Genomic DNA, 13,350 nt, shown 5'->3' on the forward strand with positions numbered 1-13,350 from the left:
AAAAATATAATACGAGGGCTCAGATTTTAATGGAGTACTTGGAAGGTCTGCTATAACTGACTGACAAGTTTTCTGAAAGCAGTCTGAAAAGAATGTTGTTACCTATTTTACTTCAAAGCCATGTTCATTTGAATTTGTCAGTTTCTATTCAGCAAAGGTCTTTTATTTGTTTTTTTGTAAGTGTTTGGCGGTGCTCGCAATTGTATAAGTTAATAAGGTCATACGAGTGCGCGGGACACACCTGACATTTTCAGTTGGTGGGACATTTTGAATTTTGCCCCAGTGGCGGCCGAAGCCTACTCTTATCGATTTTACACCACCAAGGGATCTTTAACGTGCGCAATTTGTACACGGGCCCTCCGTGATTTTTCGCCCGTGTCCGAGAAGGCTAGGTGTTTTGCATTAGCACTGAAGTATTTTAGCATATTAGAGAAAGTACTCAAAATGTACTCATAAGTACTTTTTTAAAAAGTACTTGTACTCAAGCTCATTTTATAGGAAAGTATTATTACTGTACTTAAGTACATATTTTAGATTATACTTAAATTTGTACTTAAGTACCATTTTAAAAGTACTTTAACAGCTCTGGCCTGGTCGTGCAAACAGTGTCGGAGACAAAGAAATTTAAGGGCTGATTAATTTTTTGAAGGATCTCATCTGAGTCTCACAAAGTTGTTGGATATCATATTTACCTTGGTCTATGGCATGGATGTACGCCAGCATTTTGTCTGCGAGGAAACCGGTAGGAGTCGAGCAACTGTCATAGACTGGCAGAAATTCATTAGAAATATACGTGCTCAGTATCTAATGGATCATCCAGTGCAGCGTGGAGGACCAAACAAAACTGTCGAAGTGGACGAGAGCAAATTTATGAATAGAAAATATCACCACGAGGAGCATACAAAGGCCATTGGATCCTCGGCATTATTGAAAGAGAAACAAACCACTGTGTCCTCATTCCCGTTCAGTGTTCAGGGCAGGTCGGCAGCAACACTGCTCCCCCTCATCCATTAGCATGTTGCTCCCGGTACCGGAGAATAACAGTGGGCAGCTTACAACTAACTTCCAAACCATTCTACAGTAAACAATCCCCTCCATTTTGAGGATCCAAATGATTCCATGGTTCACACAAACCGCCTCTATTATTAGAAAGGATTGGGGCAACGTGAAAGCCACAAATACCGTTCAATGCATTGGATATCTGACAAACTGTTCCACTCGTATTGCAAGAATTTATGTGGAAATAACAATTTAGAGAAAACACTTTTAGAAATAGGCCTATTCTTTTTATTTTATCTGATTTCCTTTTTATTACTGTTTAAATGTAGATATAAATTAACTGAAATGCTTGGAATTTAATGTGAAAAAGGAAGGGACCTAAGCGAAACAGGCCTAGGCTATAAAAAATTAAATTTAGCAAAGACCACGAAAAACCTTTTTTTGTCAGAAAGTGTTTGCAAATAGGTGCATTTTGTAGCTGTATCTCCAAGGAGAACAGAACTTTTTGAATTTTTGAAATCCATCAATAAACAAAAAAGTTACGAATTTTTAATCAATTAACTTTTGGTAGACTTTTAAAAATGAAAAACCCCCAAAATATGGGACGTTCTTTGGTGAGTTTTGAGACAACATTCGTCATACTCATTTCTCGGAGTATTTAAATGAAACTTGGCAGCCCAGTACATTTACTAGTGCAAAATCTAGTCCTGCTTTCAGATTTCTCATAGCTATCCTACTTTTTGAGTTATGAAGACATTTATTGGTAAAAATGTGGCAGTTTTCGGTGTGTTTTGAGACAATATTTATTTGTCATAGCTCGCCTATTTCTTGGAGTATGTAAATGAAACTTTGCAGTCTAGTACAGTTTTTAATGCAGAATCTTGTCATGCTGTCAGATTTTTAATATCTATCCTACTTTTTGAGTTGTAAAGACATTTAAAGGTAAAAAAAGTGGCGTTCTTTACAGATTTACAAAGATTATCAGTCATATCTTCTCCCAAAGTCATGATATTTGAAAGAAACTTGGCAACGTAAAAGATTCCTCCTTGCTAAGCAATGTACTGGATCAATTTGTCTCAAAAATTTAAGTAGAGAGCTGGATTTATTAGTCTTAATAAATCCAGTTCTCTACTAGTAAAAGCATGCACACTTTTGTAATAGAAAATAAGATCGTCTCTGTATAGAAATCTTATATCCAATGTTGGACAGTGTCCTATTGTGTGGTAGATTAAGATGCGTTTAGATAATATTATTATAGTTTTCAAGTCCTGGGAATATTTCGCATGTGTAGGCTACAACTCATACTATAAATGTAACAGATATTTACCCCCCCCCCCCTTCTCTCTCTCTCTCACACACACACACACGCGTGAACGATAACAATGAATAAAGGGGACTATCTTCCCAGACTGGACTAAATAAGTACCATACTCTTTAATTAAAAACAATCTTAATGCCTCACTTTTCCAAACAGAGCAAACAGGACGAGTCCAAGCGTGGGCTTTCCCAAGAGGGGGGAATAGGCTTTCAATACTTTCATAATGCAAACACAATGTCATACCATTTCTTAGATGTTTGCTTTTCTTTCTATTCTTCTCTCAGGCAACTAAGCAAAAAAAAAAAAATACTACCTCTATCGTATTGTGACTAAAATGCAACACAAATGCAAGTTATCAAGGCCCCCGTTTAGTTTTCAAGTATCCTCCCCCCCCCTTTCCAGTTCACATAAGCGGGGCCTTGTTCGTAGCGCCCGAGGCGACCGATGGCTGATGACGTTACTTAGTTGAAATTTCCCAGCTGCCAGTCGTTCACCCAACACGCGCAAAGTCAAAGGGCAATGCCGCTTTTTCCTTAGTTACTCCCACATTTTTTAAGATTACGCCAAAACCGCTAAACACAGAAGCATGAAATTTTAAGGAAATACAGAAAAATGGTGTCCAATGTATCAGTCAGTTTGACAAATCACAGCTCTGAAAAATCTTCAAAGCGCACCACATCAACCACTTTCGCAAACGCTTTCGACTGCTTCTTGGAAGGGTACAAAGTTGTCAAACTGCATACTACGAGATTGACCTCTTTTCTGATTGGCTGCCAAGTTTCATTCGTATCCATTCACGTGAAGTGGCATGAGAGCAAGTTGAAGACAACAACCTTTGCGTTAGTGCGTCCCACGAAACACCCCTGCGGCGGGGGCCAAAAATCGGCAGAACAAAATGTGCTCGGTGGGCATTGCTATTAAATTAAAAGTGGGAATCTTAATAATCGCCCTTGAAATTTGTGTTACCCTAATAAAAACATAACAGAAAAGTGCTTGGGCTTACCTGAGCATGAGACTACAGTGAACCCCCCCCCCCCCCCACCAAATTATAGACCAGCACTCTAGGGCGCTTTTTCGGTAGTTCGCACCCCGCAATACTTATTCGCCGGTTTTGGCCCCAAGAGTAGGGGAATAAAAATATGGTGGGGGATTTCAGGGGGGCATGCCCCCCTGAATTTTACCACAATTTAATGTTTTGCAGTTCTTGTTAAGTTTTGATATCTTAGCTTGCCGCGAATCAAACGAAAAGATCTAGAATCTAGAAGTAGGTCATGCTCAAGTGAGGGGGGTGGGAACTACAGAAAAAGCACCCACTCTAGATCTAGAAATCTAGCCTACAGTACTACAGTCTACGCCAGGGAGCCAGAACTAATGAATTTTAAAGTACTATTACTACACTATTGACATTGACAGCACAGCCAGTAGAGTGGTAGAATCTCTAGATCTAAGAGTCTAGATCTAGATATCTACTCAGAAGCCTACAGTATACAGTCTAGATTCTAGATCTATTCTAGATCTAGATATCTAGATCTAGATCTAGATATCTAGATCTAGATCTAGATATCTAGATCTAGATCTAGATCTAGATCTAGATCTAGATCTAGATTAGACCCAGTTTTATTTTTAGCTTCAGTGAGCCTACTGACTGACTGATGCTGTTCTTATTTTTCAGTGACAGGAGGGACAAGACCACAAGATTCTTATTAAAAACAGAAACGCAAAACACAACTAGATCTAGATCTAGATTCTAGTATCACCCAGAAATATTAGCTTCTTTTTCAACAAACCTTAATACAATTTGGGGGTGATTCACCCAAGAGTTGGGTGCAAAAGAAGCTTAATAAAAAGCTTTTTGCTAATTTAATTTCAATGTTTACTACTGTAGGCTACTTTTCGCATGCTCGATCTGCCTGGTCTGCACAATAAGAGGATTTTTAAAGCTTGGGGGCCATTTTGCGAACTCTTTACAGGCTTACAAGTAAAGGCTGCAGCATTGTGCAAGCTTAATCTACGTGCAAGTCGAGGAATGCGGTTTACTTACGATTATTAAAGCATTTTTTCATTTGTCCAAAGTTGCTTCAAACAAAGAGTGCGGGTAACTTTTCCCGACCCATAATTTGTTCCCGGAAATGCTGCCGACAGGCGCGTGCGCATAGGTTCATAAATCTTGCCTTATGTCCACATAATGGCAAAGGCTATTCAGGCTGCCCACCCTAAAACTATTTAAACTCTCTTTAATTTCAGATGTCTTGTTTGAGAAAATCTAAGATTGTCCCAGCGAAAAATAATGCAGTTTTTCTATTATTAACATCATTAGGCCTACATAAAAATATTTTTAGAAACACTTTTTAAAAAAATCATCGCATTTCATTGATGCTCACAATTCTTTGATATAATCAAACAAATTTAGCTTACTTTTACTAGACGTCTAGATCTAGATCTAGATTTTAGATCTAGAATCTAGATTCTAGATCTACGAAAAAAAAGTTTTCTGAGAAAATTTCAGCCCTTTTCAATAATATAAGTATTCACCCTGTCAAAATCTTTCTTTTAAAAACGTTTGAGGCATAATTGTTCTTTATTCGGATACTATCTGAACTTGGAAACTTGTTTTGTTCCTTTCGTTTTTTGTTTACAGTTGAGATTTGATTAAACTTTTCACAATATTTTTCGCTTCCCGACCAAAGCAAAAGCATCACACACAATAGGCGTTGAAGAGAAGCGAGAGCGAAGCGAAGTTATCGGAATGAGAGTTGAGAGAGGGGACGAGTGAGAGAGGGCGGTGGCTTTCGACATGAGACCCCAGTGATCGTTATTTGGCTTTGGTAAAGAAGCTGCTGATCGATACAGAGACGCCAAGCTAGGATGGCTGGTGTGTACTCATTTGGTTGAGATGCATGGCTAGAGGGTTGTCCTCCTCACCTTTTCATCCACCGAAAACAAACTGTGATATCTATTTCTAGAGTAGTTCTGAAATGGAACCTAGTTTCGAACGTAAACGTTCTTCTTCTCTGCAGTTAATTTGTTATTTGATTTGTCAAAGTCTTTCCCTTTCCAAACTCATTAGGATGTAACAGTGTATACTGTACAGTTGGAAAGTCATCATGCGTCAGCACAAGGATGTCGATCCCCAATATATTCTCACCAATAGTGACTACTCTAGATTCCTTGATCACTACTGTTGTGGGCAGTTGTGTGACCAGACTGACCAGTTACAATTCTTTGACTTTGACAACTTTTATGTTGTCACAACTACAGTAGTCTTGAGTCGTGTTTAGAGTCCCTTATTCCAGTACCCTGTCATATCTTATCTTTCCAAAATCAAGTCACGGATCTGTGGTCTGCAGTTCATCTTAAATTTTTATAAGATTAAGATTGTCTCTAGATTAGGCCTTTTATTTAGAAAGAACTCTAAACTGAGTTACACAATGGCGAAATCATGTGTATGCTTTTAACTGAACACAGTTAAATCAAATCCGAAAACAGCACTGGTAAACCAAAAGTCTATTTGAGCAACCTCTAGTCTCTAAAGGTTGTCTTACCAAAAATGTGGGAACTGAAGAAAGTCTGGCGGTCCTGCAGATTTCGGTTTAATAAAAGCAGACTCCACCGTATTCTTTTAACTCGTCTTTTAGTCTCTATCATTTTCAAGATGTAATGATCTTGCTAGATCACTTGAGAAGCTTTACATACATCTACTCATTTTGATGGCAGCGTAAAATACTATGTTAACGGAGTGTCTATGAACAAGGTAATCGGGCACGTAGTCTCACTACGTACACAGTAACTGGGTGCTTAGTTTCGGGGGCCCCTTGAGCTAGGTGCACGGTAATGGCTCCCTTCATGACCTTGACTTCTTTTGCTTTTGTTACCCAGAATTCTCCAACGATGGCCTGATTACTGTAACAATTATGACATAGGCCTAAAAATAATCTATTCGTTGTTCTTCCGTTGCTTTAAAAGAAAGCTTTGTCCGATTTCTGGTTACTAGGGCTTGTCATCAAGACCTGTCTGTGAGACTTTCAAAGACTCGTTCGCATCACATGGCATGACCTCCTACGTGTGAGTAGCGTGTGTGTCTGGGACCATCGGTTGTCGAGCTTAAAACACAGTTCACTCACACTGGTTGCCTTGGTCGAGGTGTTTTTCGGGACTTTACCAGTGTAGGACGACAGAGGGGAGGGGATGGGGGTATTCTTTTGACACTTGGGCTTAAAGTGCATGCCGTGATTATGATACACATACTAATTGTGGATAAAGACATTTTTAAAAAGAAATAAATGAACAACTTTGGCTCGTTTTTTTAGGGGGATGAGGAGGGGGGGTGCCTTTAGTGTGTTGCATTATTTAGGTTCACCGTTGTCTATGAGGAAACAAGACTGGTGTGTTCCATTATTTAGGTTCAACGTTTTACGTGAACCTGGATACAAATAAATACAACAGGAAAGTGGGGAAAAAATGAAAGAAGTCATGGTCATGAAGGGGAACGAAGCATTTACCGTGCACCTAGCTCAAGGGGCCCCCGAAGGTAAGCACCCGGTTACGGTGTACGTAGATAGGGAGAATACGTGCCCGGTTACCGTGTATAATGTAGACATTCCGTTACTTTAAAAGAAGTAGTGTGTCTTGACACAATCCTCAGGCACTCGTCAATTTTTGGGGCATGGAGTTAAATTGGTAATTTTTTAAAGCCTGTTCACTTACAACCTTGTTGTTCCACTTGATGAAGAAAAATGCACCTCTATATCTATCTTGAATAGATGTTGAGATAATAGCAATTGCTGGAGTTGGGGGATCACCTATTGTCAGAGGTAGAATTAGCATGAAAATAGTAAAATAGTAAGCCACTGCTTTTCAGTAAAATCCACTCAGAAATGTGTTTTTAAATGGACATAATAGCCTCACGCCCGAAATTAAGAATTAGATTAAAATTGCCCAGTGGGTGGAAAAGTCGGTTTCTTCGATAATTTCCCTTTTTTTTTTTGAGTGCCTGATTTATCACGATGCAACATGCGATGTTAAATTTTGATAGGATCAATTTGTGGCCTGACTTAGGTGAAATAATCATCTCTACAAATATGAAAATGAATATCCCTCAAAATGAATGCAGATTTATCTTTTTGTGTTTCAATGGAATTTTCAATAAATAGTAAATAAATCGCTGGCGAACTGTTAAAATGTTAACACTTTGCAGCCTCATCTCGCCGATTGGCGATGTTTACCACCCAGTTTCTTGGGATTTTTTCAAAAATATGATGGCAAAGTGTTAAGCACAATATTTTGATTTTTTTTGTGTATTTGCAGTTTCTCCGTTTATGGTATCTATTGGATGTGCTGAAGGAATATAATGTCGAAATTCAAATGTCTGAATATATTAAAAAGCAAGAAAAAAGTGCAAAATGTAGTTACGGTTCAAATAATTTAATAGTTGTTTAGAGAAGAAAACAGTTTTTTTGCCTCTCCTGTAAAACTTTGCTTTCTGGGTTTAGTACATTTTAGCAGTTTGCTGATGAAATGAATTACGATCCTGCTCAATTTTAGAAAACTTTCCTGACTTGGAGAATGTCATTTTCCTCAATTTGTTGCATTATCACACGTCATAAAATATTGCAGTGTAAGTATTGCCAGTTTATGATCTGCTATTGTAAAGATCAAGTTAGTATTCTAGTCTCTACATGATGTGCATGTGATATCTTTTTTTGTTACAGGCATCTGCGGATGCTGTACGGCCCTCAAGCCCAGGTACAAGCGACTAGTGGACAATATATACCCTGCAAACCCACAGGTATGTGACCTTCTCTTTGTATGGCTGTTGTTTTGGAAATGTTAAGCTTTGTGCTGATCCCTCTGTCTCATGAAACTGAACACTTTTAGATGTAAAGTTGTCCATGCAAGTCTGTTATTTTTATTGTAAAAATGCATGAAATTCTTTACCCCGTTTTCATTCCATTCCATCTTTTCTCAATGACTGATTATTACACTTAGCATTGATGTCAGCTATAGCTGTACACAGATAGTTCAAACATGGTGAGAGGCCCCTAGTTGCTTCTGTTCCTGTACAAGTCTTATTATGATACTGATTCTACCTTCTTGAAATTTTGCCTGATCTTCAAATTGTTCATTGAAAAGAAAATGGTGAAATGGTAATAGGTTAAATTCCCTGTCAACACTATTAGTAATAGGTCATTTATTAAGAGGTGGGATCTCCGACTTTAATGTCCCTCTTTCGAAAAGACTGAGCCAAATGGGAATTTCGTGTAAAGTACATTTGTCAAGGACACTATAACACCAAAGTAAAGTTGTTTTTGCCTTGCTGATCTGATTATAAATTTTGTTCAATCTTTTTTCAACGACATATTAAACGCTCACTGTGATACTGATTCTGACTTCTTGCGATTTTATCTAATCCTCAATGCAATATATTATGCATTCTGTTGTAATACAAATCTGGTAGCATTTATCGTTGAGTTGCATGCAAACGTTTTAATTAATTTTGAATTTTCAAGTTTTGTGCAGGAAGCTGTTTTACTCAAAGTTTGGTTCTTAAGTTGAATTTTAAAATTGTATATCTGGTGTCAAAAATTTTGCTTGATATAAACTATTCCTGGGACATATATCAAATGGAGATTGGCTTACTTTTAGCTCAGAAAAGAAAGAGTTGAAAGGTGGGAGTTTTTTTTAAGAGTGGAGGCTGGTTCAGTCTTTTTGTTTCCTCTGCAACTTTGAGTTTTGTCACAAATATAGTGTCTTTTACTGAAATAAAAATCAGTATTTTAGTCTTCTTCTTATTCTGCTCATTTCAGGATGGATTGGTCAAGAGTGAGATGGAAAAGTTCACCTTCTACGCATTGTCATCTCGACCTGAAAAGTTGGACCGGATTGGCCAGTACTTGGAGAGGAAGCTGAGTGCTGATATCAGTCGTCATCGAGTTGAGTAAGTTCAGCTTTAAAGAATTAGGTGTTTTAGACTCACCCATTGTTTAGTGAAAGGTGGAACTTATCATTTTGATTCCCCTTCTCAGAACTCCCAGGAGACATACAGTATTGCAGTTTATTAGGCATCAGGCTCTAGCAGCAGTAGTTCACATTTTTTTTCTGTCTGTTCACTGTACCAAATAGCAATTTGCCACTGGGTTACCTAAGGTATGTTAAGTAAAATACCTTTCCATCTTAGTTTGGGGGGGCAGCGGAATGTCAACAATCCCAGAGTCTTCCAAAGGTGACTTCAAGGCCTCAGTCGCTAGATTAAGAGACCTGTAGTAGTTATATTGCTATTGCTTTGATGTTGTCTGGTTCCGTCCCCTTGCAAAAGAAAGCCTCTCACAATTTTGCAACTACTATTTTGTGGTCTTGCTCATTCTGTTTTACAATGCGGTTCTTTTTCAGTTTTTCAGTATTGCAGCTTGAAAGGCTCATAACACTATCAATTTAAGATAATCTTATGTTTCACATGCCCAGACTTGGCCAGAGAAAGATTAAAGGAGTTCAATCTTTGTCAACAACTGATTGGGTACTCATTTTCGTGCCCTGCCTTGTTCATCATGCACTCTGTTTTCTACCTCTCTTTTGACAACAGATACTGAGCCGTCTTAGTCTAGAAAAAACTGAATAGCACTTCGCTACTTCAGAATTATAAAGTTCTATCTGCTCAGTACCTACTTTTGAGAATTTTGACATCAAAGATTTTGAGTTTCACATCATGTCAAGCTTTTTGGAATTCAATTCTTTGAATGTCTTGATAACAACTCCGAAAAATCTTACGATTTTAATAGAGCAGATAGAATATTTATTTTTTATTCTAATGGTTTTAGTACTCAAAATGGTTAAAAATGTTAGATAGAACTTTGTAACAATAAGTCCTGAAACATGAGAAGTTTCCAATTTGCCATTAATGCTGTCTTTCCTCTCTTTTTATCCCCAACCTCCCATGTTCAGGTATGTTTTTATTTCTATGGACATCCTGGACCAGCTGTTGGTCTCTTGCCACGCCCACTCACTCAACCTGTTTGTGGAGAGTTTCCTTAAGATGGTGCAAAAGTTGCTCGAATGTGGTGACCCCAACATGCAGATCAAAGCTACACAGTCGGTGAGTACCGAAAAGAAAGAGCAGAGTATGATGATTGTGCCTCCATCTTGACATAAAGTTTTAATTAATGGTAACTTTGAAATCTTGGAGTGGAGATAAAACTTGTTAAGAATGATTTGCAGTTGCGTCAAAGTCATGTCATTTTTCACCTTGTGTTGTTGCTGTTCTGTGTGTATGTGTATGGGGAGGGGGCTGCTTCAAATGGGAGAAAACTGTAGACTGAAGAACAAACTTTCAGTCGAGCAGTGCAATCTTTTTCTTTTACTTATGTAAACTTTGAATAAATGTAAACAAAATCTGATAGCCAAATAGTACCTAATATATGCCAGAATGAATTTTGGCTTCAGAGACAGTATAGCAAGTACACAAATGCGTGTGTACACACTCACAAACACACACGCACGCACACACACACTCACACTCATACTTACACTCACACGCTTACTCAGGTTCACCCCCTACCCTATTTTGACAAAAGAAACAGTTGCATTATTGTATGATATCACATTTTCCCCTGCCCGAATCAAATCTGCTTCTCGCTCACTTACTGCGTTTACACGTTGGGGAGAGTAAATAAAAAGTCAACCTGTGTGTAAGATTAGATGTGACATGTGTTGCTGTAAACCTTTTAGTTCCTTCGTGAGTCAGATTTGTCTTTCAATGTGTTTAATTTTGTCCCCAGTTTATGAAGTTTGCCAATGTGGAGGAGGATGCACCCTCATACCATCGACGTTACGACTTTTTTGTGTCCAAGTTCAGCTCTCTGTGCCATAACAATCAGCAGGAGGTGGAAGTGAGAAGAAAGTGAGTAACTCAGATATTGGTTCTCTTACATCTTTGTGTCTGGTAACCCTTGTCTTGTAGTAGGTATGTTGTGTGTCAGGTAAGTCACATTATGCTGTGAGTAACTCTGCCGTCTTAGGACTACAAAACGTATGTGTAATTAGATCAAGTAATTTTTCGTATAGGGAAGAAACCTTTTTTCATGGTGCGTCTTTTTGTCTTGATTTTATGGCTGTATGATTAAAACTAAGGAACTTTTGGGCTTTTAAAAATATGCATTGTGACCTAATGACATATCGATATTGTTATGACAACAGAAATGTTAGTCAATTACTCGATGACTATTTAATATACCTCAGCAGATCAGTCAAAATTTACACCGGGTAATGAATATTGACATAACATAAGGGGGGGCCTAGAGGTTAAGGTGTTCGCCTCTCATTCAAAGGTCCCGGGTTCGAATCCAGGTAGCGACTGAAAAATGTTCTTCTCTTAAATTGTCTCCTTTCACCTTCTTTCCTTCTCTCTTGCAATATTCTGTCGTCTGCTTTCGTCTCCACTGTCTTCCCCAACTCACTCGCCCCTTTGGCCCCTCCATTGAGTTCCTGACTCTTTCTGCAGCCTTTCTACTGCTACTCCTTGGCTCCTTCTTACTGCTATCTTTCAGCCACACCCCTGAATCTTCTGGTAGAAAAGATCTACACCTTGCCTTCCCGGACAAGGGTAAAAAATCTTGGAGGTCCCGTGTGCAAGTTGCCCATGTTAAAGATCCCTTGGTGATCCTAAAATTGATAAGAGTAGGCCACCACCCGGGCAAAATTCAAAATTTCCTACCAACTGAAAATATTTGGTGTGTCCCGCGCGCTCATATAACCTTATGCAGTTTGGAGCGCTGTAAAACACTTACCAAACCCCCCGCCCCCCCATAAAATAATCCAATCAACCAAATTTTAGTTAAGATGAAACACACACAAAAAGTTAATTTTTTGCCTCTCTTGTAAAATTTTCTTTTTTGGCATTTACGTTTTTCTGTCATAAGACGGCAAACCTTGTGTGTTGTGTCACTCTCATTGAGCTGATAGTACTTATGCCTTATGGGTCAGGTGACTTAGAAAAGCTCAAGTTGAACCAGTTTCGAGCAGTGAATGTATTTGCCTCCGTTTATGAGCATTCCTTTTGCATTTATCATCTTGTTCTTTTTTTTATGGATTGACTTTTTAATTTGATTTACAGTTTGCTTTACTCACATTATTTTGTTCCGGAATGGTAAGGGAAAGAGGGGTGTGGGCTACTGTGTCGATTTTTCCTGTTTCTACTATCAGTCTGTATGTTGCTTTTTGAAGAATGGATTCAAGGGTGTCCTGTTTGGATGCATGCACATAATGCATATTGGGAGGGGGAGGGGGAATTGTGTAAGGAGAGACAGACAAACCAATCACTCAAACATGAACTCATATGATATGATAGTTTTTATTGGTGATCATCGTAGCTCCTGTGAGAGTTCAAGGAAGGTCCCTCCTCTGTCTGTTAGAGGAAGCATTTTTCAGCTGTGTGTATACAATCTATATGATCAATGAAAAAGAGACGGAGAGGGAGAGAGAGAGGGGATATACATTTTACATGCATATTTATAGATGTGCGTATTTACATGAGAGAGAGGGAGGGTACGAGAGAGAGAGAGAGTGAGAGAGAGAGAGAGAGAGAGAGATCTGTTTCGGCTTTTGTAATTCAATGTGCACAAAAACGTAAGCTCAGTTCCCATTTTGGGAAGATGTTCCATTGAGCAAGAGGCTCCTGTTTCTGCTTAGTCCTGATGGGCATGGTCCAAGCTGAAGACCTCCTAAAGCATGATCTAGATTGTGTCAATGGGGATGTATAGAACTGACTGTCTTTTCAATTATGTAGGTGGGTTGTTGGCGGGTGCTCTCGTGGGGTCTGCTCCTTCTTTTTTTGTCGAATATCTGTTGTCCATATCTCTCCTCCTTTTCTTTGTCTGTTAATTTGACAGCTCTAATCGTCGGCACTCATATGACCTAATCGTGCTGCAAGCACTGTAAAATTGTTATTTAAACTAATAGATGCGGCTGTGTGATGGTGAAGTTTCAGAAGAGCTCATGCGTCAGACAGTGTCCCGACAGGCCTGGCAATTGTAATTCTTTTTTTT

The 13,350-nt window shown here is 38.7% G+C and overlaps 2 protein-coding genes across 3 annotated transcripts in view; one reads left to right on the forward strand and one right to left on the reverse strand.

The window, feature by feature from the left end:
• The window catches only part of LOC101846640 (serine-rich adhesin for platelets), a 50,213-nt gene extending 45,772 nt beyond the window's left edge, over positions 1-4,441 (reverse strand). The window contains exons 1-2 of one of the 2 annotated variants that reach the window (XM_013080751.2): positions 4,359-4,441; positions 693-844 (exon numbers count right to left, since the gene is read on the reverse strand). The gene's annotated coding sequence lies outside the window, so the exon portion shown is untranslated. The remainder of the gene's footprint in view (positions 1-692; positions 845-4,358) is intronic. The other variant, XM_035968930.1, reaches the window with a different exon arrangement.
• Positions 4,442-5,204: 763 nt separating this feature from the next.
• Positions 5,205-13,350, forward strand: part of LOC101859921 (protein EFR3 homolog B) — a gene marked incomplete in the record, with an annotated part of 48,654 nt that continues 40,508 nt past the window's right edge. Inside the window, 5 exon segments of the mRNA XM_035968931.1 lie at positions 5,205-5,311; positions 8,026-8,102; positions 9,121-9,251; positions 10,253-10,403; positions 11,086-11,207. Of these exon segments, the coding sequence (XP_035824824.1) occupies positions 5,293-5,311; positions 8,026-8,102; positions 9,121-9,251; positions 10,253-10,403; positions 11,086-11,207 (500 nt within the window).

Source organism: Aplysia californica, unplaced genomic scaffold (assembly GCF_000002075.1).
Source record: "Aplysia californica isolate F4 #8 unplaced genomic scaffold, AplCal3.0 scaffold00098, whole genome shotgun sequence".
Taxonomy (NCBI): domain Eukaryota; kingdom Metazoa; phylum Mollusca; class Gastropoda; order Aplysiida; family Aplysiidae; genus Aplysia; species Aplysia californica.